This window comes from Hyposmocoma kahamanoa, unplaced genomic scaffold (assembly GCF_003589595.1).
Source record: "Hyposmocoma kahamanoa isolate Upper Pololo Valley unplaced genomic scaffold, ASM358959v1 66, whole genome shotgun sequence".
In the NCBI taxonomy this organism is placed as follows: Eukaryota; Metazoa; Arthropoda; class Insecta; order Lepidoptera; family Cosmopterigidae; genus Hyposmocoma; species Hyposmocoma kahamanoa.
In genome coordinates, this window is record NW_020653854.1 from 4757711 (window position 1) to 4784787 (window position 27077).

Consider the following 27077-nt stretch of genomic DNA (forward strand, 5'->3'; position numbering starts at 1 on the left):
TAAAAAGTATTTAGTATTACTTCAATTTCGCGAGTTTTGACAGTGACAGTTCATGGCATCGGCACGCACGCATCATCGAGCAGTTTCAAGGAAATTCTTATAATTGCGTTCAGATTTAAAAATCCAAAGTGAACTATTGAATTGAAAAAGTATATAGGACGCCGCATAATAAAGTAGTTGTAACAGTAGATAGTGTTCCCAATTCTTTATTTCACTGTTGATGAAATAGAACTAGAGTAACATAAATTATGTATAACAAATCAAATGCCACACATGTTAATTATTATTTTTAAAACGCTCATTTGAACGTATCTTAAAGTAGAGATGCGGAATGTTCTTTTTTTTTTAAATATCTGTTGGTTGCTACGACGTTTACTATTGCTACTAAAAATGCCCATGATTTTGTTCAAGTACAAATTAGTTACATGACTCCGTCATTTGAAATCATCTCTTCAGCAATTATTTATCATTTTAACAACATTAAATATTCGAATTTAGTAAATTATTTATGTAAGGAAATGAAATATCGATCTGTGTAACTACATATTATTTGCTTTCTTTAAGTACGCAATGCGCATCTCTAAAACACATGGCGCGCGCAGATGATTTTTGGTACACGCGCACATGTGATGTTTTGTGCTCAATTTAGTAATTAACAAGTTAATTTGCTATTACTTGTGTTAATTTATGTTTGTGAATTCTATATTATCAGCCAAAACATAAGAAATGCCCGACATGAAGTACATATTGGTGACTGGAGGCGTGATAAGTGGCGTAGGGAAAGGTGTCATCGCAAGTTCCTTTGGCACGATTTTGAAAAGCTGTGGTATTGATGTGACTTCTATAAAAATCGACCCTTACATCAATATAGACGCTGGAACGTTTTCTCCTTACGAACATGGTAAGTTTATTTATCATTTCTTTCAATATCATTGCTTTTTTTTGTGTGTTTATTTTGCGTAGGAATTGGCGCTTCGATGTGGTCTATTTTTACGTTCTAGGTGAAGTTTATGTTCTGGATGACGGCGGGGAGGTCGACCTTGATCTTGGCAACTATGAGCGTTTCCTGGACATCACGCTGCACCGCGACAATAATATCACGACAGGCAAGATTTATCAACAGGTTATAGAGCGGGAGAGGAAAGGCGATTATCTCGGCAAGACTGTGCAGGGTGAGTGGTTTGAGCGCTAGCATCTCCTATTTTCTAACATAGTTTTTTTGCCAGCTACAATTAGCTAGTTTCTCAAACCGTGATGATATTATTGTTTTTTTTTATTAGGATGGATTAGGATGCTTGCAAGTTAGTAGCTTATGATACTTATACGATAAAGAGTTATAATAAACCAGGAGTATGTAGTAATTCTACCATTACATGTAACGTTATCACTAGTTTTATGGTTTTGTCTTTGGATTTCAAAAATTTTGATTTTAGAAACTTATAAATCTCACCTTTAGTTATTAGTGAGGCTCGTAAGGAATTATCCTCTTTACACACATAATACTTGGAATTCATTACCAGTAATTAATATTTAAAGTCCACCACTAATTAGAACTTTTTTCAATTAAATTTCATACAAGAAAAAATAACACCAGTGTGATTGCTCCTGGGTATTAGGGTTAATATAAATCACATTGTATTTGCATTCACATCTACGTTTAGACTTAGAGTTCAGAGAATTATTATTTACATTCCCAAATTTTCTCATGTTTTGGGTGAACAGTTACGACTATTTATAGATAAGTGCATTAAAAATAATTAGAATGTTTATGTTCCAAGTGATGATTATGTATAATTTTCTTTTATCTTATTTTTAACTTGGGTGCAGTAGGATCTCAGTTCCTATTTATAAAAGCATTGTTTGAAATCTCCCATTTTGAAGTACTAATTTATTACATTGACAACATCAAACTAAAATAAAACTTTCAATGTGCTGTTGTTTTTATCATATAAATTCCTTAGCCATTTGTGAAAGGTGTTTCTGCTAAACAAAATCACAAACATATGTAACTTAGAAATTACAGTCTAATATAAAATATTATACAATAATAAGTTCATGCATCCACAACAATGCTGAGATTCAGGTTTTATATAGTTTGTGCCTGACTCTGAATGTTTTGGTCTTGAAATGAATTCCTTTTTTTTTCACATCTTAACCACATGTACAAAGAAACCAACATTTCCGGCCATCATCCAAGTGAGCTGAGTCAACCATGACTGTGGGACCTGTTAAAGGCCACAAATATTCGTTTGTTTTGAAAAAATGTATATTTGCAAAAATGCAGTCATTTCCAATGTTTAACAATTTCGTTAAGAAGACTATTTTTTATTTTATTTGAATCATTGATCTCTGAATTAATAAGCAACTGTTCTCCCAATGACTATCATCTTATTATAATTTCACTAGAAGACTGCACAAATTTTGTTGTTTGTATGAGTGAACAATTATTAATTTATTAACAATTACTACTCAATTTCTTTTTTCATTTGTGAATATATTTATTGGCTGTATTAAAAAAGCTGATAATGTGATAGATAGGGTATTATTGTTATTATTTTATGTTGTCTCTAAGTTTATCTACCATTATATAAAACAATATTCAGATTTAAAATTCCATTTTTACATTCATACAACTCACCCTAAAAAATTTGGTATGTTTTCCTAGGTTATTCTTACGTCCACTAACTAATACGCGGCTATGTGACAAGCGGTCAAATATCCATTTTAAATAGCATAAGATAGAGCTCAAAATTCTCTGTTTAAAAACAGTTAACATTAGTCAATGTGTGTGACGTATCGGACCTTACCCTAATGATGCATAATATCATTAAACCATTTCAATATTCTATAACTGGGCTATAATTTTTTTCGACTTCTCAAAAAAATAATTTGTTACATAGACGCATTTTAGTCAGCGGATGGCAGTATTAAATTGCCTGTAATTTCACCAGCATCCCTTCAAAACTCGAACGCAGTAACACTCACATTACTGCTTGGCGGCAGAAATAGGTAAGGTGGCAGTACTTTTTGGACGAATAAAAGGAGCTTTACTGCTACAAAGATTGCCACACATGGGATATGACTCTACTTAAAAAAAACTGAAATCGCCAATATTTGTTTTTCAAGCTAACGTTTCGGGTGTGTAAACGGTTACACTTCTAATGATCACATTGACATTGGCGTCTCAATGATAAAACAAATTACACAATTTTAAATCCAAACAGTTATAACTTTTTTATGAAAAAAATCGATTTCAAAAGTTTGTAGAATCTTCTGTCTATTTGCCAAGTTTTATTGAAGTTGGTTAACGGAAAAACCGGATTCATCGCCTAATTTGCCACCCTTAGAGGTGAGATATTTTCTTCAAATTTTAACGGGACCACTACTGAGGTACAATTTTTCCAACAAAAAAAAAATCATCGAAATAGGTTCACTAATGTAATCGCGTAACATACACACGATAAAAAATGGAATGATCTTCCTCTTGAGGTATTTCCTTTGCGCTTTGATATGGGGTTCTTCAAAAAGCGTGTTTACAGGGTTCTCAAAAACTGATGTTGCAAATGGCCATGGGAGAAAATAACCACCTCCCATCGAGTGGCTCGTCTGCACGTTTGCCTCCTTCTTTATATAAAAAAAACAGCCGAATTGAGAACATACTAATTTTTGAAAATCGGTTAAAAATAGTTTCATTGTCCAATTTTTTATTAACCAACTTAAAAAACGAGGTTCTCAATACGAAAAAAACACAGAGTTTGAAAACAGAGTTTTCTGTATGTACGTTACGCGATAACTCTGACATTTGCAAACCTATCTATATATTGTACTGATTCTTTTTTTTTTATTGGAAAGAGGGTACCTCAGTATTGATCCCATTTTAATTTGAAGAAAATATTCCACCTCTAAGGGTGGCAAACTAGGCGATGAATCCGGTTTCGAGCACTTTGCGTTAACCGATTGCAATAAAACTTGGCAAATAGATGTAATTCCACATACATTTCAGGTCGATTTTTTTAGTACTCTGTAGTGAGATTATTATTATAGTGTGTTAATTAACTTATTAGTATGAGTTTTCAAAATGTTTCCCTTTAAATGACTCATGAATGTGTTTTTGCGTTAATTTTGGTAAATCAAAAAATTAATTAAATGAAAAAATATGCTATGGTTAGTAGCAGAGTACTCTTTCTGTATACATATAAACGCTTTTAAACTTCTTTATATATACTAACATTGCAAAAGAAGATAAATGCGATAAAATTTAATAGATACATATTTTCACACCTGTTATAACGACGATTATAACAACCTTGATGGCCCAATGGTTTGCACTGTGAGAGCTGGATGAGGGTATCCCGGTTTTTGATTCCCTATAGAACCAATTTAAGAAATAAACTTTTAAAAATTTTTTTGATCTGGTTGTTGTGGATAGTCCGCTGGAGTGAACTCCACTCCATTGTTCTGGTACACAGAAAATTCCCTAGTGTGTGACCAGGAAACTTTTCAAAAATTTATTTATCATTTAAAAGGTTCAACACAACAATGTTTCTAATCGCATTTTAAACCTCTGAGGTTAGTAGTAATGCGAACTGTATCCACACAATACTATCTTTCATTGACAAAAAAGTTTATACAGAAATTGGATAAATACATTTATAAACAATCAAATTTATCGCAATTGATTAAGCTGTTTACGAAGTAATTTAACTATTGAGGCTGTCTGGCTTATTACATTATTACCTATGGTTGAGTTCTTAGGTTTTCGCGATTGTTACACATTGGAAATGAGACTACTTTTCCGGATTTTTAATTCGCGGAGGTATATTTGTTTTTTCAAACAAACGTTACAAGCGTGACCATGGGACCTGTAAATGACCCTAAACGTTGGTTTGTTTGAAAAAACAAATACACGCGATTTAAATCCGGAAAATTCATTTCCTATTACCTATTGTGTCAACATTTTGATCTGGTTCCATAGACCGTTATCACGAACTAAGTCGGAACTGATTTTTATCGCGCTTATTCCCGTTTCCAATATTATTTTTAATCTAAATAATAAATCGATACCTCACACGTAAGTTGTTGTAAGTTAAAATACCATTTTTTGCTTTTTAACTTAAATATATCTTTTTTATGCATATTAGAAGGAAAACATGCATGTTGAATAGGTGACAGATTACAATAGTAATAACGCAATCAGGTTAATCCAGTACCCCTAACAACTTGAGGTGGCTGGATTTTTGTGACGTGTCGTTTCCAGCGCCAATGCAGAAAGCGGTGTTGTTCGTCACGACACGTATTGTTCGCCGGCTCTTGAACCTGAGTTTCTGATCCCGAACGGCTGTGTAAAATTGCCGGCGAATACCTTATAAAAAAAGTTTTAATTTTTAAACCATGGAAGAAGAGGAGTCTATAGATGCCTATATATTTGTTCCCTTTTTGATGATCGACACGTGTGTCAAACAAAAGTTAATTTATAAGTAACTGATTGTTCGCCATCGTATTTTATTGTTGATTACCAAAAATCGAGTATATTTGTAAGAAACAGACGATCGATATCGTATTTTTTGTAGATCGGCACTGTCAGTCGTTGACAACATAGAAGTGTTTGCAAACGAATAATAAAGGTTGGTTGTAAATTAGGAAAATAAAGTCTTTTGACGTCACTAGTTGTGATACATAGTAATCATAATGTCTAGCCGAGAACTATGTTGTGGATATTGCAAAGATTCACACGAAGCGTAACGCTTCCACATTTATATGGCGAACGGCTATTGAGTGGAATTCCCTGCCTGCAGACTTGTTCCCTGAACGTTATATAACTTGGGTTTTTTCAAGGCGAGAGTGAATAAGCATTTTAGGTGTGCATGCTCCATCGTCGACCTCATCGTCACTTTCCATCAGATGAGATGGAGGTCAAATGCACACTTATAAAATATATAAAAAAAGAGAACATGTGCATATAAAGAATATTGAATCGTTTTTCACAACTGGTTGTGAACTATAGTGGCAATGGCCTCCAGAGAGAAAAAACTAGCAATTCTGTAGGCACCTTAAAGTAGATAGATAGAAAAAACTTTATTTATTTCCATAATTATTTATTTACTAAGATCAACTAAAACTAACACTATTATTAACAAGTTTTAATAACTAAAATAACATACAGTTTTACATAAAACTAATTAAACTAAATACCTAGTTTTGGAAGTCAAGGCAATGAAAAGGCCCTGGCTCAGCAAATATTTGAGGTTGCCCATGGCCATGGTATTCTTTTTTTTTTTCAGCGGCTCTGAGTGGCACTGCAACTCAGAACTTTATATCGCTAAGATCTGAGGGGCACTGCCACTGCACCCGTCACCCCGAGACATAAGTTGACAAGTCCCATGTGCCTGTAATTTCACCAGCACCCTTACCCTTCAAAACCGGAACATAGTAATGCTGACATTACTGCTTGGTGGCAGAAATAGGTAAGGTGGTAGTACTTCCCTGGATGAACTCTTTCACAAGGAACTCTACTGCTACTAAATTCTGCCAGGACCCTCTTAAGAGAGACGCCACTCATCCCCTCAGACAATTTCAGACAGTCAAATAGATGACCAAAATAATAATAATCTTTTATTACCAATCACAATGTCATTGATAAATGGCTATAGCCAAAATCGCAGAAGTGAGACGTGTACTGGGTTGACAATGACCATGATGAATGATGATAATTAATTAATTAAAAATTAAACCATACTAAGTGGGTCATTTCTTCATTACATAGTTTCACTTACTAGATCTCTTTAGTCATTCATTACTTTTGTATTGTTATTCTAGTTCAAGTCACAATCTAGAGTTCATTAAACATTATATTGTTTATATTGAGGGCCAGTGGTATGCAAAACTATTTTCTATTAGGCATTTCTAATGTAAACATCCCTTTGTTCTGCTAAGCCTTTGTTGTAGAGAAATTATTATTACATTATTGTGAATAAGCCTTTTGTACTGTAAAACATATTAATTTGGCCTTACAAATTTAATTATTCTTATTGCCTACTATTATAATATACTATACATATGTATAGTTTATGGTTACTGTTTTAAATTATTAACTTTTGTTAACTGTGTTTGATACTAGTTACATATAATTTAAACCACTGCTCCAAGTTTCATTAATATCAATGTACAATAATAGTATCATTTACACAGCAATTGGTCATTTTGAAGACAGATGCATTGTAAGGCCGACAAGACCAATATTTAAAAACTTTTTAATATTGATATAGGTATTGTACATCGAGTATATAACCAGAAATAGAGACGAAATAAGGGCCATCCATCCCTGGCAACTCATCAGGCAAATGGGCCTTATACAACTTTATGCACTGAAATTACAAATTAGAAAGCTGAAAGAGTACAGCGCCAACAACTGACCTGTGTTCACGTCTCCGTATATTCCAACAATATTCTGAATTTATTGTAATAAAGATAATATCTCTAACTATGGGCGGCTGTTCCATTCGGTGATGTGGGAAAAATAGCAAACCATCTAATTACAAAACAAACGGAATCACATTTCATCGGTACTTAAATATTAAATCATTATGTAATTTTTCAACTTTCATCCATTATTGCAAATCTCAAGTTAAACTGGTCGATTTGAAGTGAAATAATTGACGACACCCGTCAATTGTTTCGAATTCGGGCTGGCCAATCGAAGCGCAGTTGTCACCGTAATGATTTGGCAGAATAGCTTTCAAACAAATTAAAGGACGTTTCGTCTCTATTTCTGGTTATATACTCGAAGGTATTGTATTATATTAATATTAAATGAATTTTATTCTATTTTCTTTGCTGCAGTGATTCCACATATAACCGACGCAATTCAAGAATGGGTAGAAAGAGTAGCACAAATCCCGGTGACTCCAGAGAAAACACCACCTAAAGTATGCATAGTAGAACTTGGTGGGACGATTGGAGATATCGAAAGCATGTCGTTTGTTGAGGCGTTTCGACAATTTCAATTCCGAGTGAAGAGAGAGAACTTTTGTGTTGCTCATGTATCACTGGTACCGATGGTGAGTGATACATTTACTTCTACCATTATTAACCGACATCAAAAAAAGGAGGAGGCTCTTAATTCAACTGTATTTTCCTTTTTTTTTGTATGTATGTTACGAGATTATTCCGGCTTTTATGAACCGATTTTATAGTTTTTTTTTGTTCGAAAGAGAGTACCCCAGTATTGGTCCCATATAAATTTGAAGAAAATATTCCGCCTCTAAGGGTGGCAAACTAGGGGATGAAATCGGTTTCGCGCACTTTCCGGTAACCGATTTCAATAAAACTTGGCAAATACAATAGCAATTCCACGAACTTATGACGTCGGTTTTTCTTTTATAAAAGAGTTCTTTATTTATTCAATTTGTTGATGACCACGGTGGCCTAGCTGTTAACACTGTCAGAGCTAGATGAGGAGAACCCGGGTTCAGGAATCGAACCCGGGTTCTCCTCATAGTAGGACCTGGGAGACGAACTTTTTAAAATTGGTCCTTGTCTAGATATACTGAGTTGACACCGTTGCTCTTGTACTCATAGACAGGGATTTTCCTAGTTAAAGACCAGATAACTGATGTGATAGTTTGGTACTATTAATGTTATTAGAAGAATGCAAGGATGTTCCGGATTCGATTCCAAGTCGAATTTATTAAGATAGTTAAGATTTAATGTTTTCAGCTTGGGTATTCTGTGTAATATCCCCAGAATTGCAATTCTGATTATTATTAAAATTTCAAAAGTACCATAATGTCATAATTGTCATAGAAGATACCTGATTAACGGCTGTGGCTATTACGGTACTTATTCAAGTCAGAATTTTAGTAGGCCAGATGCGAGTCGTCGTCGGTGACCTGCTTTTTCTGCTTGGTTTTTTTTACTAACTTAACAAACAAGGCCGGTGGTTTGTAGGTCTTCTTTATCGAGTGCTCGAAACTTGAAGAATTTTTTGCAAGACCAGCTCAGTAGACTATGTTCCAATGACCTTCGTAGAGAAAATCTACGCTTTCACTGTTCCAACATTATGTCGAAACATACATCCTTGCCTCTTATTTCTGTTTGTAATTTACACACCGAAACTAGTTTTCGATTCTAAATAAGATATTATTAAATTAAATATTAGTTTTGTTTTCGGGAATGCAGCATGTTTGGAGCATGAATGTATGTATAAAATATAAACAAATACACAAATGCATTGACAGGGTTAATTTTAAAATACCTTACAACTTCGCTGGACAATATTACCAACATCATAAATGATAACTTTTGTTAAAACATAATAAATTTAAAAAATACACTTTTATGTTTTTGTCGTACTATCTGACACTGTTCAAGGTGTGTTTTTAAGGTCTATCTGGTAGAATAAGTTCAAACGTGCAAGCGTCCTCCTCCGCGACGACTTCCACCCCCGTCTTGCACAGAGTTATTACCGTTTAGAGTGATCTATTTAAATCTATTTATTTTTGTATGAATGTAAAATCTGATGAATTATTTAAAGTCATGAAGCAAAAGTTGTTTATGATGTTAGTAATACAGACCTGGGAGGTTGTTAGTATTTTAAAAATAATCCTGTATAAACCTTTGAAAATGTCAAACATTTCATGTTTTTAATGTATATTATTATTGTGCCGTGCTTTACACCCCTTACTCTATATAGCACTAAAGTATATAACCACGACAACACGTAAACCCCCGATACAAAACAGTGTACTCCAAAAGTCACCATTTGTATTCTAACAACTCGTCGATATCAATTTATACTCTGTCCAACCATTTATTTAACTTTTGACAGCTCGAATTCTAATCCATTAGTGATGTCCTAATGCGTTTCCGACTCGATTTTTTATAACAATCGACTTTATTCATGAAGATGTTTTAATCGTGAATGTGAGCGGGTGCCAAAAATAATATATCGTCTGATTGGCATGACGATAATGGTGATGTTGCGTTTGACAATTTGTGTGCTCAAGAATTAATAATTAATGTTATTAAGAATTCAAGTGATGATTCCCGTTCATACGGAGAAGAATCCGACGATTCATTATAGTAAAAAAATAAAGGAAAGGAGCTGCCTTATTTATGGAATAAACGTGCCTACCTAAACCAAAAATGTCCATCACAAATGGCGGATTTAGTGTTGACCACAATCATAGATAAGTCAATATCTTTATCGTTGAAACTGTTGTTACTGTGTTTTATGTTTGCAAATTTGTGTAGTTTACTGTAATCAAAGTAATGTAATGTAAAGCCATTTTAATCAAAATTATATATAAAGTTATTTACCAATAAATGTAACGATGGAATTGCATTATCATGTAATCTAGTTACATTCAAAGTTCTGTTTAAATTTGAATGGAGCGAACAAACGACGATGGTATTTGATCCAATGTTTATGTTCGGCAGTCCTGTAATTTCCAACCATTCTTTCTTTCTTTTTTTATTTGTAGGTAAACTTAAAAAATAATAATAATGAAATAATAAAATCCTCGTAGTGAATTGTTTCAATAACAGAATATCGATAATATATCTGTTTACAAGAACAACACTATCTCAAAATAATCGTTATCAACAATCATCAAAATATACTAACAAACAGGCAATCTAAAGTAAACAAAGCAAAATTCGGTAAGTTTTATGAATAAACTACTTAAATAAGTCTAATTACATGAGATATTTCGGCTGTTGTATGATTTATAGGCAGAAAAGTAATATATGTTGATGTAATGTAACATTTGGTTGATTTCCGCTTTTTCTAATGCCGGACACCTTAAAGCTGCAGCAACGCATTTTTATCAATACTTAATTGTTCTCACTGTCAATATTTTAGTCCATTTTATTACAATTCATGCGAATAATTCACTAAAACATTTGGCCAAACATTGGTTTTGACATTTGATGTATTTCCCCTTGACAACCGGATAAGGATGTCAAAGGATACTCCAAAAATGATAAAATGAAGACAGTTGGCATTTAAGATGACGTTTCGTATTTTCGATTCCCGTGTTTGACATAAATCAATGTAGTGCTATCTCTTTTGGCTTACGACGGCACGCAGTAGTTAAACAAAGACAATAAAATGTTTATGTTTTCAACGTCTAAATGCATCTTAAACATATAACGTCTTATTTATATATGTTAATATAACATGTCCTTTGGTTTTCATAGTCTAAGCCAGGAAGTAACTTCGGAGGCAAGCATATGTCAAAAATTAAATTAATGGCTGGACGGACGGAGTATAATAAGCCCTGTGTAGTTTTACCGTAAGTTTTTGAGGAGTTGAGTAGTCTGCACTCTGTCCTAGTTTCAGCATCAAATCAAGGTTACCATATTATCGTAACGTCATCGGATTTACATAATATGAAAAATTTCAAGTCGTTTGGACAAATCGATACCTCCGATGAACACTACGCCAACTTAATTTTTTGGTCTTTTCTGTTTTCACTGTAAACAGCAATACTGTAAACATTTTATTTACTACTATTAGGCTCCCCGAAGTTTGTCAAAAAAAAACAAATTCGGAAAAAAAACGAATTTTGTAAAAACAAAATAAAAACAGAGATGTCAAAAATATTAAGTTGGCGTAGTGTTCATTCGAGGTATCGAAATGGAAGTTAAATTTAATTAATTATATTTATTTTATGACTAATATCCCTACGTTAACTCGGAAAAGAACTGATGATCTGTAAGCAGATGATCAGATGATGATCAAACATTGCTAAGAACCATCCCGATTTAAATAGAATAAAAAACGCTTTGAGATTGTCTGTCCGTTTGGGAACTACGATGCCATAGACGGACGTACAATACTCACAAAAACAGAAATACACAGACAAGTGCTTCAAACTTACTCCCCTCTTTTTGCGTCCGGAGTTAAAAATAGAAGTGGCTGCCTTGACTTTTGGTGACAGGAGTTACGAAAAAGATAACTAAATACATTGACTTACAAATAAATGGACGACCGGTCTAATACAAAAACCACGAAAAAAATGTCCCAAGTCAACCTATTTAAACGTAGTGACATGTAAAGGAATATGAAAAGGCTAAAACGTTAGATTTAAATTGTAATGTCATCGCAGTACTGTCTAATTTTGCTTGCTTCGCTGTCAGTCGAACAAACGAAGACTAAAGCGTGAATGACGCTCTGTATACGATTTTAACGCCCTATAAGTTCGGACACTTTTTAACGCGGACCCGACGTCCATATAATTGTAAGTCAATGACTAAATATTATAAATTTATAACACACGATATATTACAATCTGATAATGAGACAAGAAATAAGTATGTACAAATACACATCAAAAGTGTCTTAGGGATCAAGTACTTTTGTACCAATTACTGACAACCGGGTTTTAAAATGTTTTTTTAACACTTGGTTTTTTTTTTGAGTTGGAAAATTAAATTGACCAAAAAAAACCATTGACCTTAAAAAATACATTAAAGAACCTGATGTTCAGTAATTAGCAAAAACGTGCTTGATCCCTTTTGATGTGTGCATATTACTTTCCTATAATTTGGTTTTTAAGTCTTTAAAAAAAGAGTGCTTAAATGTTTTTACTATTATTTTTATCTTATGTCGATAGAAATCTGTTCTAGCCAAAATCAACGGGAGAGGCAAAGACAAAGCCGACACAATCATCGGTGCGCGAACTGCGAGGCTTGGGGCTGTCTCCCGATTTAATATTGTGTCGGTCAGAGAAGCCTATTGATCACACAGTGAAGGAAAAAATTTCAAATTTCTGTCACGTAGGACCCGAGCAGGTGAGTTATCTATCAAAATATTATAATATTTTAAACTAAAATACGTTGCCATTACTAACAACGGACTGTAGTAGGCGTTAGATAAAAAGATTCCCGGTAGGACCAATGTATTTGGAAACGGACTTTTCTAATTTAGTTCTGGTCTGGTGGTTGTATTTGTGTTTTTTACTTTTATGCAGAAATAGGGTGGGAAAATTTAACTGCAATAAGTTTCAACACTTACGCTCCTATTTTGCACAATTAAGGCTGCGTTCACATGGCATTGTACTGCATGTAGATTATTAACCGAAATCTTACTATATTCAGGATTCATACTATAATCACGCTGAGTACACGTCAATGATGGATCGACGCTTTGTTGCACTTTTATACCGGTATAGTAGAAAGCCAACGGTTTCGCCGTCGATGTAACAGGAATTGGTTTCATCCTACAAAACACGAAGCAGTGCGTACAACAACATACGTACGAAAAATGGCACGAAAACCTAAGAAATTATGACAGAAACTTACTTTATTTATTTACAATTGTTAAAACGTTTGGGGAATTCAAGTTTACTATAAATAAAGACGGTTCGGTTCGGCTGCTATTCAATAAAGAAAGTATGACATCGCACCATGTGAAGGAGATGGTGTAATACAATGCGCTACTGTAATCCGAATACCAAAGTTTATTCAGTTTGCTTGACAAGTCCCGTGTACATTCGATAAACGTATTTAACGGTGTGCGTTTTTTTGCAGTACAAACGACGTGTGAAAGGTTCTATCATATAATGTATGCACAACTGTTTATTCGGTAAGCCATGTGAACGATGCCTTAATCTTCACCGAGTTCGCGGTGTAGGAAATTAATTTACTTCAATTTTTATTATCATCTGAAGTGATCAAGCCTTGCACTTTTTTTATTGATTCGGACTGAATAAAGATCTAAATCATCAGTTTAAAGCTGTAATAGGTTTATTATACGCGAAAATTTTGACAACTCACATCATTCTATATCTAGGAGTAACATACCATCACGTCCGTCTCCCATTGGGGCAGGCAGTGGCTCTTCCTGCTCATCATTATTGTGTACAACAACAATTGAAGAGACTCGGGAAAGAATTATCAAAGTCGTCTAAAACGTATTTTGAATTAATACCGTCATCTAGTTTGTTAACGCTGAACGTATTTAGCCTAAATCAGAAAAAGTTCAGTGAAGTTTAATGCCCTAAAAAATTAGCTTTTACTGCTAGGTATAAAAAAAATGCTTGGATCTAATTGGTAAGAAAAGGAAATAGGATGATTGTAATTTTTATTTTTGTTAAAATGGATTACATAACGTTATACATATTCAGGTAGCAATTCTGCTGTTAAAAAATAATGACATAAACCAAAATTGTAAATTTATATATTTATTTTTTGCATAGCTATCTTGAGAATGAGCTAAATTCTAAACTAATCACGTGACAACATTGAGTATACAATTCGTCAGCTTTTCGCGCCAGATAGACCTTAGATTTTTTAACTATCCTCCAGATGAATTAGGTGATTTTAAGATATGCTGCTACTCTACAAAGCATCAATTTGTGCATGTCTTTTTCACAAATAAAACTTTTCCAAATTGTAAATAAGAAAAAAGTCCTATAATTCTCCTTGAGTGACTTTGATCATTCTTTCAGTACCGTTCAAATGTTAACTTGTAGCCGACTATAATTAATAGTGTACGATCTGTAAAATTAAACCGTTCTCTGTTATAGGTAATGTGTGTGCACGACCTTGGCTCGGTGTACCACGTACCTTTGTTAATGGAATCGCAAGGCATCGTGCAGTACTTGAACGAGCGGTTACAGCTCAATGTGAGCATGCCAAGGCCTGGACGGTAAGTCACAGTATACAGTAATCATATCCAACGAGGTAGCCCAGTGGGAGAACATTTGCCCAATAGGCCACATCTGTATTTTACTTCCGTGACTATATAAATTAGTGCTCGTTATACATAAATAGTTTCGCGTAATTATGATCTTTGTGCCAAAAATAAAGTTATTTCGTTACTAAGTTTATTTAATCAATGTTGCTGTTAAAACAATAATGTATTATAATTTTTAAATGGGAAAGGTGGTACTCTTCTGGCATAGGCCGGGGTCAGGGACTCGGGTTCAAAAACTAGCATTGTGCTGGAAGTGACCCGCCACGAAAAAACAATATTTGTCTTTTATCGCACAATAGAGGCGACAATCTAAAATAATTACCCAAATAATAACAGAATTTATTTATTTTCTCTCTCAAAAAAGCCTACTGTCAGATTTTTTTTAAACATAAACTTTGTGAGCTTTGCTCTTTGGCTTTTACATGCTTTCCTCTCTGAAGTATTATTAAATTAGCGTCGATTCGGCCAGACACCAACTAGACTTTAAGTTCAGAGCATCTATCTCTTTCGTTAAAAATAAAAAAAGTACAGGAAATTCATTTAATTCTAGAGTTGTAAAATTAGTCGACGTTTGTATACTCTTTAAACTTTGACGGTATGCATTTTATATCGCTACTAAATTATACAAGATACTTTGCAACATTTTCTTGTTTAGAGATTAAATAGTAATAATAGATAAACAGCCAGATGCCCATAAATTGATTGCATTTGCGTTTCCCTGAATCGATACTACTGCCAACCTTAAAAAAACAAAACACACTAACGAATTTTTAATTTATTTCTTATCAAAGCGTGCTAAGTAGTTGACGTAAATATAGAAGCATTAACCTCTGTCATAGTTTTACATAATTATATCGACAAAGAACGGTAAAGGAAAAGGCGAAACCTACATACCGGCCCCCTTTTCATTTTTAACATTAAAAATCTACAGCGCCATCTGGATATAAGACGAAATTTGATCTTTTTCAAAGTTACGATCTGTAGTATGAGGGTTAACAGTCCTCTGTGAGTGAGTGAGTTCAACTTTTGTTCAAAGTGTTATATGTCTAATTACAGGTTCATGCAAAAATGGCGCAACCTAGCGAAGCGTGTAGACAATTTGCGTAAAGAAGTGAACATAGCACTAGTGGGAAAGTACACCAAACTAGAAGACAGTTACGCGAGCGTCACGAAAGCCTTGCAGCATGCCAGCATCGCCGCCGGAAGCAAATTGAACCTGACGTACATTGAAGCGGAAAACTTAGAGAAACAAACCAAAATCAACAACCCTGTTAGTTATCACAGAGCGTGGCAGGATCTTTGTAAGAGCAAGTAAGTGTAAAAAGAGATGGATTGTCCTCACTTATTAGATTTATTAGTTATTATTAGATACGCTCTAGTCCAAAAGTTGCCCAGAATAGTTTCTTCTAATATACATACATAATTAGTCATTTTTAAGTGATTACTTTTGTTAAGACTAGTTAAATAGTCTTTATTAAAGTATGAAATTGTTAATTAAGTGTGTATAGTTAAGTGTGTGTGTGTGTGTGTGTATGTATGTGTGTGTGTGTGTGTGTGTGTGTGTGTGTGTGCGCGCGCGCGTGTGCTTGCGTGTGTGTGTGTGTGTACATATACATACATATATACACGCACGCAAGCACGCGCGCGCGCAAACACACACACATTCATTATTTGCAATCAGTCGCCAGACTATAATTAAATTGTTTGAGTGTATTTTGGCGTTTGAGAGCGAGGAAGCCACTGCTTCAGCCTCTCCTAGTCATCGAACACGTGCTGTCGTTTCAGTGTCTTAATGTTGCCACCATCAACCAGTGCTTTAGCGAGAGGATTCGTATTTCGTTATAGTCCTATTTTATACGATGAGTATTGAGTCGTTCCCTGTGTTTACGTCTATATACGTTTATCACTTCTACAATCGTTGGAATATCTAGGTACTCGTGGATTTCAGTATTCTTGGTGTACCATGTGGCACCACTAATAGTTCGAAGGATGTTGTTTTGGACTCTTTGAAGGCATTGGATGTTTGATTTGGAGGCAGTGGCGCATAACTGAATGCCATAGAGCCATATCGGCTTCAATATGGCACAGTACACCATGAGCTTGGTACTAAGAGTTAAGTATATATAAAATTAATAATTAGGTTGCAATACCCTAACACGGTCCATGTTTATATGAGATATCATTCTCTGTACTCATGATGCAATAAATAAATAAAGCGTTTCGCCATACCATATTCTAAAACTGACCTTGGTCCTGTCGCTTTTTGCCAAGGCTTTTTTCCAAATCGCATGATTTAGACATTGAATTTGAACCGTTACAAAATTGATTTAGCTGATATGTTCTAAAATAAACCCCACTATTCTCAATTTTTGCAACAATTGTAAGCAATTTCAAAGAATTTGATTTATCTTTTGGTTTGCCCCACGGACATATATCTAGATAGACGCCGCAAGTACAGCAATTTGTATGAAAACCAAGCGTGCCACTTTTTTGTAGCCACTATGACGTCACAAGAGCTATTCAGTGATGGAAACCTCCTTCCTCTCGCTGTAAATCGATTGATTAAACGGAATACGCGTAATTCTAAATATAATAATTTTTGTTCAAGTATTTGTTGATTACAAGTAGTCGTAATAATAAAATAGTAGAAAAAAATCTAGAATAAGATAGTTAAGTCCTTTATTTTACTGTTTTTAAGAAATGTGGATTACTTAAAAAAATTAAGGTTTTAATTTTTAATTGACTTCAAATATTAAATTATTGAGCTTCCAATAAAATGAGCTTATTATATTGTGGGATAAACTAGACCACCTTCGTCCTTGAAAGCAACGAACTCATACGTATGACCAACTCCAGGTTTTTGTAAATTACAATCAAAATATTTTTTTGTATTACTCGTATTACATATCCGGCGACGTATGTAATTATTTGTTCACTAATTCGCACATTCAAGGCAACGTGCTGCAAAAATTATCGAAATTACAGATACTACTGATAATAGATACCACAAAACTGAAAAAAAAACGAAACATTACTAAACGTTATAACAAAAGAGTTATAGAATATTTTTATAATACTGCTAAGGTCATAATCATTTTCGTCCTTTTGTTTTCAAAATCGATCAGAATCGAGAACAGTGTTGCCTAACTTATACATCACTAAATGTTAAATTTAGCCAAAGAAACACAAGCGGCCGTACCACGAAACTGAATGCATTATACAAAAGTGCGTATTAACAAAGGATCACAAATATATCGCACCAAGTAAAAGCCGCAATATATTATAAAACATGAGGCATACACTCGGTTGCATATTTGTTTTCTCGAAATTCATACAAAACCAAAATAATTATTTTTAAAATAAATTATGCATCTTCTGATTACAAAATCACTTGCCCATGGAAGGAAACGTCCCTGTTTATCCGTTTACAAACAGTTGTGGTGCTTTTGCAGTTTATAATGGCACAATTATGCATTTTTCGCGTTTTTGATTGGTGTTTGTCTACGATAACGGTCGAGCGCGTTCTGAAGTGTAGCAGCGGCAAATAAGTGAATTTCACTTACTTTGGGCACGCGAAGTACACTTGCGGCGTCTATCTAGATATATGTCTGTGGTTTGCCCTTTGTTTCATTATAATATTTAAATATATTGTTGCCATTACATTTTGTGGTGTGTTTAAGCACTTATAAGCTTAAATGGTTAACTACTTAAAATGTAGAGTTATCTATATGGAAGTTTTAAATAAATAAAAAGAGGGATTAAGGGTCGTATTCCAGAACTCTACTCAATGCTCAAGTCAGGATTTGAGCAGACTTGAGTATGATTTCAAGCACTGGAAATACGACTCTAATGGCAAGGACTTGAGTATGATTTTCAGTGCTCACGGCAATACTCAACTCCTTACTTGAGTATTGAGTAGAGTTCTGGAATACGAGCCTAAGTTTATTGTGTGTCCTGATATCTTTCACCACCATGACATTCAATTTTTTTTTTGTGAAATGACTCCACTCGTTTGCTATAATTATGAATACAAAGATCGATTATTAACACTTACAAAAAATGCCTTTGATCCGAAGTCTGAAGATCTGTGAGAAATTTATTTCTTCGATAGAAATTTTTCACAGATGGCGCTACCGCAAAAAACTCGTTAAAAACCTAAACAAAGATCTGCAACAAGCACATAGAAAGACTCGTAAGGTTGCTAGAAGACGCTTTCAACTTATTTCTTAGGCTGATGACCGCAGTAGCAGTGCCCTCAGATCTTTGCGATTTAAAGTTTTGAGTAGCACTGCAACTGTTCTGCACAGGCGTGTCGGTTACTAACAGGCGCACGACTTGTTCGTCCCATCACTTAGTATCATAAAAACAATTCATTTCGTGTTTGTATTATTTTTATGACTTTAATGTAATAAAATTAATTATGACTCATGTTCACATGTGGCTTTATTATACCAAATTTTTGTATTCCCAATTGTAGTGGCGTGATCATCCCCGGAGGGTTCGGCTACCGGGGGATGGAGGGCAAGATAGAAGCGTGCCAGTGGTGCCGCGAGACGCAGAAGCCAATGCTCGGCATCTGCTTGGGGCTGCAGGCGGTGGTGGTCGAGTACGCGCGCAACGTACTTGGGCTGAAGGGCGCCAACACCACAGAGGTGGACCCGCACTGCGAGGACCGGCTGGTCATCGACATGCCGGAGCACCACCCCGGCCAGCTGGGCGGCACCATGCGCTTGGGCAAGAGGAAGACTCTCTTGGAACCTAGTATAATAAGTGAGTATTTCTTTTAAAAAGATCAATAATAACCTACATAATAATATCTCAAGTGATATCCGAGCTGGGAATTTAGCTTACAAATATTAAAATATAGAACAGAATAGAGACCATTTATTACATAACGCCACAACACAATAATACAGAGTAAGAAATTTAAAAAAAAGATAAAGCTAAATTAAAGCAAAAATAAAATAGAATAAGAAAAAAAATAAATTAAAAATAAAATCTTAGTAAAAGGTAATGTAAGGTAATGGAATGACCATAAAGATAGTCAACACTATTGTGCGGCTATGGCGTATGTAAAAGAATCCACTAGGTTAATGTCACCTGTAGGAAAAGGCTGTGACGCTGATTTTCAGTGGACCCTAATACGTATATTTTTTTGTAATGTAGTGTAATGTTCTCTTATATTTATAGAATACTTAAATAATTCATTTGATACATATATAGTGATAAGTGTGTGCAATGTAGTCTCCATTATTTACTACAAACAAAATAGAACTTATATTTAGTTTAAAAAGATACCGATTGCGAGATTTGTGTCGCGTGGGCGACGCAAGACGAGCGGGCAGATGCGCGGGAGGGGTCCACGGCTTACGAGCCACAAAGTGCGGCAGCTCCGTCTGGCTCCGTTGTAAGCAAACAGGTTTCGTCCTGCAACGTAGGTACTTACCACGCATAATATCTGCTTTTTAACATTTTTTGTGATACAAAGAGTGACATTTTGTGACGCTTGTATCTGGTCCTGTACTCCCGTTCACCGGCCAATATATTGCACTGATAATACAATAGTGTATTAACTCAAAAAGAGGACTTTCTCAGAATCGATGGAAAACTAATTATACACTGCCCGAAAAAAATCATTAAAATTATGTATATGTTATAGTTTATTATAGACACTTAAACAACGTCCTAAATATATTTAAAAATAAAATTGAAAAAATTATTTCATATTTTTTAATAAGGATTATTTTGGCCTGAACTAGCTCACATAAAGTGTATCTCATTTTGAGTTAAGTAGATATCTTTTTATATTAAATTTCACATATTTTGAGTTACAACACTATTGTAATAGCATTGCGATATGTCCAAAGTGATTACTGTCAAGTAAGTAATACTCGACCAAATTAAAAGACGCATGATGCGTATACGTACTACATATAAACCATATAACATCATTGTATAAACCCGTTAAAGGGATTTCAGTAGGTACAATTTTGTGTTGGAAAATAAATGAAAAAAAAAAGAATGAAGTTTCCTATTTCGACGGATGTCGGACGGAGAACGAGAATCGACCCCCAGCATTTGACATCAGTATTGACATCGTTAAATTTAAAAAAAGTTGTAGTTTAAAATTCTGAGTGCAAATAGGATTTGTCAATCGATTTTCTGTTTTCGCCAGCACCAGCGCTAACCCTACTAGGAGTTAAAATAGTCGCAAAAAAACCTGTTCTGACCGTTTTCTGGATTTTTTTTCCATCTTTTGTAACGACTTATCACCTCAATTCCAGCGCAATTATACAAGAAAGATGAAATTGAAGAGCGACACAGACATCGGTACGAGGTGAACCCGGACTACATCGAGCGCCTCGAGGCAGCAGGGCTCCGCTTCGTTGGCAAAGACGAGACCGGAAAACGTATGGAAGTGGCTATAGTGGACAATCACCCTTACTACGTCTCCGTACAGTTCCACCCGGAATACTTGTCACGACCCCTATCACCAAGTCCACCATTCTTAGGGTATGTTATTTTGCAATAATCATTGATATTTATAGATGTACTAGCTGGTGCCCGTGGCTTCGTTTGTGAGTACTTCGAGCCTACTGTATTAACTGCCTCTATGGTCGAACGGTTACCATGCCGGACTGCCACGCACAGGTACCAGGTTCGATTCCCGGGCTGGGAGGAAATATTTGTATGGCCTACATTTATTTCTTTCGTGAGTTTTGCGTTAATTTGTGGTTGTCTATGTGTGTGTCCATGGCACCCGCGACACAGAGTTCCCCGTGCAGGGTTATGTTGAGTGTGTGCGTTATTATTATTATACTAATTTTCATAGTTTTATTGTTCCTTCATACAAATTATCGCCCTCTAATTGATCCCCGTTAAGATTTATTTTTGTGACTCTAGTAGCGTATCTCCTTCTCCCAGGTCCTACCTATCTCTACATCAAAATTAGTTCAGCGGTTTAGACGTGGAAACGTTCGCATTTATAATATTATTTCGGATGAATACACTGTCGGGCTCGGGTTTCTCGTAAGGGGAGCATTTTAAGCTATAATCCTTCAAGCTGCCAAAAAGTGAGTTGGGGACTTCCGGTTTTCAACGGTTCTTTCTTCTTTCGAAGTTTACTACTAAACATTTATAAATAAATGTATGTAAAGATCGAACACAAGAAAAAATCTTTTCTTTTTATCGTATCGGCACTTCTTCTATTTTAGAACTATATTGACTTTGAATAGTATGTCTACCTTGCCTGCGTCATCCGTGGCCGCGTAGAGATCTTCCCTCGTACAGGTATTAAGGTACAAGAGGCACAACAGTAAGTGCTGCATGGACGTTTTGGAGCACCGCAGTCACTTTGGGTTTGACTAGCATACCTGAAACCCCATTTACACTTGTCTCTCCAGCCACCTGACAGCGAAGTCGATTTAAGGACTTCCACACGGGAGGAACGATGAAACCAGATGGTGGGGGTTTTCTGTTTTCACAGTGCACCTAGTGACAGTTGGATGGTCAAATCATTTTTTTAATTTGGAATGTATTTTGCTGCAATTTTTACAAATATTGTTATTATTATAAACTTTATTCTTTTAAAGCTTTTAATTTTGTTATAATTATTGTTACTTTTTCAATTTACATTAGCATTCAATAAACTCTGAACTCACTATGTCACGTCATGCCATTTTTTCAGTGACATCCTATAATTGGCAACACTTATTGCTCATGTAAATTAGTTTTTAAGTTTTACAATGTATGCTGTTGGATGTCCTTTATAAATAAATAAATAAATGTTTCTTACAGATTTTTGTATTAAGTCTTCGTGTCATAACTGGCTTAGTATGGCTGTATATTTGAAAGTTTTTTTTTTGTTACAGTCTTATTTTAGCGTCTCTGGGCAAATTGAAGAGTTACATGTCCAAGGGCTGCAGGCTCAGTCCCAGGAATCAATCCGATGTAAGCTCGGGTAAGTAAACTTCAGTTCACATACTTGAAGGGTAAAGAACAATGGCGAAATTATTGTTAAAATAATTCTTTGGCGTCTTCTCGAACGTCATAACTACAAGTTTTAATAAAATAAATTCATAAATTAATATATTCTTCAAATTATACTAAAGGCTGGTCTAAGTCTGGAAATAAAATTTAAAATTATATAAATTTTAAGTTGATTTAAAATTAAATAAGTAAATTTCAAATGACTAATTGTTATTAGTATGTACAGATGTAGTGAATAATCCTTTCCTATCGGCAAAACTCGGAACAACGATAACACCCGAATGGTGCCGATGTGTCTATGAATTACTGTATTATTAAATTACGTGTAGGTATCAAATAAATCGCATACTTTATTTATCAATGTCAAATGTCAAACTGCCCGTTTGACGTATATTACACTGAGATGTTAAAACCACCACGATTCTATCATATAAAGAATTCCTTAGGTAAACAAAAATATAACTAGTTACCGAGGACGTTTTATTTCAATAAAACGCACTGATAAAAACCAAATTCCGGTTGGGATGATCTAATGATTCTATAAGGATTGGAACCCCAAAAGTCTAACTATAAGTCAAAACTACAGTTGGATTTTGCAGACCTTTTTTATAACAATTATTTTTTTTAATTAATTAAAAATACTATGACATAACAAAAAAGACACCTCAACATAAAACAAAACAAACCAGCAGAGAAATTAATATAAATAAATATGATTTTCTGATTGGATGAACGACTTCGATTATGACAGCGGGATAAGAGGAGGAGGAGCGGGGTGGACAGTGTGATGCGAAACAATACTTCCAACTTCCATATCACAGTCAGATTCAGAACTATTTTCTGGTGTATCATCGTCAGAGTTTTCATGAACGTTGATTACAAAACTAGCCATATAATTTTCCAACTCAGGTTCGTGTTTTCGGTACTCGTTTTCGCATTTGATGGCGTGGTCACATACTTTGGCCCAAACATCGGAACCAATCATATTAACCTTTTCCTGTACCAATTGTTTCACAGTAGTCATATTCATACTGATGTTTCTTTTGGATACGTATCCCTTTATTTGAGACCATATGTTTTCAATCGGATTGAAATCAGGATGATATGGTGGCAATCTTAGTACGCTGTGTCCATATTCGTTCATAAGTTTATCTATAGAGTATTCTACAAAGTCTTGTTTGTACTTGCAAATAATTTCATATATTTCAATTTTTGTTAATGACGGATCAATCGGAACGTTAAGTTTTGATAGCCAATCAATCATGTCTTGCTTACGGGTATTTGAATTAGGAGGTTTTTCTACGTACTTATTATGATATGCAGCATTATCTACTACTAGTACCGAATGTGGAGCTAAGTTTGGAATGAGTTGATTACGAAGCCATTTTTCACAGTTTTCATTGTTCATCGCGTTGTGATAGTCACCTGTTTTATCAGTAGACTGATACATTAACAATGCCATAGGTATAAACCCCTTTCTACTACCAGCGTGCACTATTATAAGACGTTGTCCTTTAGAAATTAACTGTTTCACTCCGTTTTCTGACGAGTCAGCCCAGCTTTTACCTGCCAAATGTGAGGTATGGATGTATGTTTCATCCATATAAACAATCTCTCTCCCTTGCAATCTGTACTTTTTTATCGCGGCTAAAAACTTTACTCTTTTTAAACGAACATCATCTTTCTCGATAAGTAATTTTCTGTTGTTTTCAACTTTTTTATACCGAAATCCCATTTTTCTAAGAATTTTTCTTAGCGTAAAGTCACATCCCTTAAAATGTATGGCTTCGGATAACTTGGACTTCAGGGCTTTAATTGTAGGTACTTGTTTGTATATCAAATGGAAATTATACACTAATCGGCGTATAACGTTGTAGTCAAAATCGTCAAGACCTAGACAAAATAATTTATTTGGTCTACCCAACTTTGCCGACTTCGGACTATTGGAGGTAGATTGATTTATGTATTCTTTTTGCAATATTTTATTTACTGTTCGTTGAGAAATTCCACTGGCCTCCGAAACTCGTTTTTGGACTTTACAAAAGTAAGCAGTATAGTTGGTATGTTTGAATTTATCATTTTCAGTTAAGAAATATAAATAAATATTGAAAATAACTTCGCAGGCTTGCCGATCTAAACGTTTCCCTTTTCTTAGTGCTTTCGGCATGTCTGTTATAAATTGTTAATGTGGATCGAATAAAACCAATGTTTATTATTTACAAAAATGACAGACAAGAGTGACATGTAAAAGGTCTATCAAAATATAGGTGGCCTGCATTAATACACGAGTCCATGAAGTTTATCACAAAATCTAACATAAATATATTTCTGTGGTATTAACTACTCTATATAGATACTTCCTCTTGCAATGCGACCTTTCCCTACGTTGTCTCGAGGGGTACTGAGTGCGAGTGAAGTAGTAAGACAAAAACGAACATTTCCGAGAAAATACGAAAGGAAAGGATTATTCACTACATCTGTAATTGAATTGATATCTACAACTAGCAGGTGATTGAACGACATCTAACCACCAAAAAGAGATTTCCAATACCTACATATAGATTGGTTCACATTTAGTTGGTTCATATAATATCAAACATACTGATTCGAAAGATTTGCAATAAGAGGTTAACTACTTTATTACACCCGAAAAAAAAATGGTAAAACTGATACAAAAGTTCCTTATATCAGGGATAGATGGCATGTTTCACAAAACAATAAATTATGCGTGGCTTAACTTCATGCTTTTTGAGCATACCTTATAAAAAAATATTTTCCTCAAAACTTTCACCGTTCAGCTTCTATTAACTCTGTTTAAAGCTTCTATAGTTTATTTTGATATAATAATGAATACAATCCAAAATTTCAAACCAGAATATCTTTAATTCGAGAGTAAACCCAAAACCAAATTTGTTCAGGAATTTAAACTCTCTTTTTCACAATTTATTTTCAAAAAACAGACGCATACAAATTATGTCTTCAGAAATTTATATGGGAGTTAGCTAATGTTCTTTTCAGATTGTATATTGACAAGTTATTTAATGGTTTAAAAGATTACACTTTTAGTCAAGATTGTTTGACCAACGACAGGTCGCCTAACTAACGTTTTTCGATCAACTACTGAGATCATGGTTTGTGATCTCTCATTGGTTGTTTTTTTTTTTTTAAAGTTTTTAGTAACGCTATTTGCGTCACTTGTAATGCCCTCTGTTAGTTAAGCCCTTCTATATCAATGTTTTTTTTATCTTGTTTACAGATGAAGATGATATATCAGTGTCATCTCTTAGTTTAGCTGAAGAAAAATCGGTTATTGAAAACGGAAATGGCGAGAAACCAGTTAACGGTGTTAAGTGAATTGTAGATTTTAAAATTCATCTTTAATTTTAAGTAGAACACGGATGTCAATTCTGATGCGATTATTTTTAAAATTTTATATTAAGTTTCAAAATGGTGTTGTCTCTTACATATTTGTTTTAAAGTTAGATGGAGAGAATGGACTATGAATGGGAATGTATTATTGAAAAATGTACAGGTCAAGGTCGACCTCTCCCGACACTCATAAACAACGCGAATGTCTGAAAGTGTTAGGAAAGGTCGACCTCGACATGCGTATATCATTCAACTAGATTGCTGTTCTCAAATTTCATGTACTAGGATAGATGATGGTTTAGCATGATGGTAACTAGACAAAACTCGCATAGAGAAACCTTTCTCACGAACTATGGCGCTACTCAAAAGTTTTTTCTTTTGAGAATTACATAACGGTCTTACCAAACGGGTAAAGGGCGGCTGTATTAGCTGGGGCTATTCATTTCCATCGTTTATTTATTCGTTTTTCGGTTTTTGACGCTCATTAGGTTAGTGGAAAAAATAGATATATAATATAAAACATAATAACAATGGTCCTATATTCCTGTTTTCATTACTACAAGATGTTATAATTTCGTTGACGCTAAAGCGCATCACGCGGAATGTTTTTATAAAAACGTTTCATCTGTAGGTAAGTTTTAAAACCTACCAACGATCGAGCTCAGGAAAAAAATTCATATCATAATAGTGTATAATGATTGCTAATATGTACGTCACCAATGATAGAGCATTTTTGAGGTACACCAAAGCAAATAAAACAACAAAAAATGAAAGAACTGTCGGTTGTCGGTGTCTGTCGGAGAGTTATAGCCATACTTCTCAAGATCTTTCAAAAATATACCAAACTATCCATTTTTTCTTCCATACAACTTGAGCCCAAAGATGTACCTCCAGTACTATCATGTATTTTCATATAAAAAATTACGACGAATTAAAAAAAAACAAAATAGAATTTATTAGTCACTTCTTATTGTATAAATGATATACATTATACTATTGTGGCACAGAACTCAGCCAC

The 27077-nt window shown here is 34.5% G+C and overlaps 1 protein-coding gene across 2 annotated transcripts; it reads left to right on the forward strand.

Annotated features, from left to right (window-relative positions):
- The first annotated feature begins 726 nt into the window (after positions 1-726).
- Positions 727-26535, forward strand: LOC113231712 (CTP synthase). Of its 2 annotated transcripts, none has more exons than XM_026466191.1 (10): positions 727-901; positions 1002-1172; positions 7840-8057; positions 12631-12795; positions 14532-14653; positions 15758-16012; positions 19179-19471; positions 20986-21214; positions 22573-22661; positions 25947-26535. In XM_026466191.1, exons 1-10 carry the CDS (start codon positions 727-729, stop codon positions 26042-26044), a joined length of 1815 nt encoding a protein of 604 aa, XP_026321976.1. In that variant the 3' UTR covers positions 26045-26535. The 2 variants fall into 2 exon arrangements, with proteins under 2 accessions (XP_026321976.1, XP_026321977.1); XM_026466192.1 differs by having other exon boundaries at positions 735-850; positions 1035-1172.
- The last annotated feature ends 542 nt before the right edge of the window (positions 26536-27077 follow it).

What these genes read in the sequence shown, in the direction of transcription:
- LOC113231712 (XM_026466191.1), top strand. Translation starts at nt 727, where the DNA reads ATGCCCGACATGAAGTACATATTGGTGACTGGAGGCGTGATAAGTGGC. An exon ending in GTTTTCTCCTTACGAACATG is followed by an intron (nt 902 to 1,001) that starts GTAAGTTTATTT and finishes TTTACGTTCTAG; the next exon opens with GTGAAGTTTATGTTCTGGAT. An exon ending in CAGGATCTTTGTAAGAGCAA is followed by an intron (nt 16,013 to 19,178) that starts GTAAGTGTAAAA and finishes TCCCAATTGTAG; the next exon opens with TGGCGTGATCATCCCCGGAG.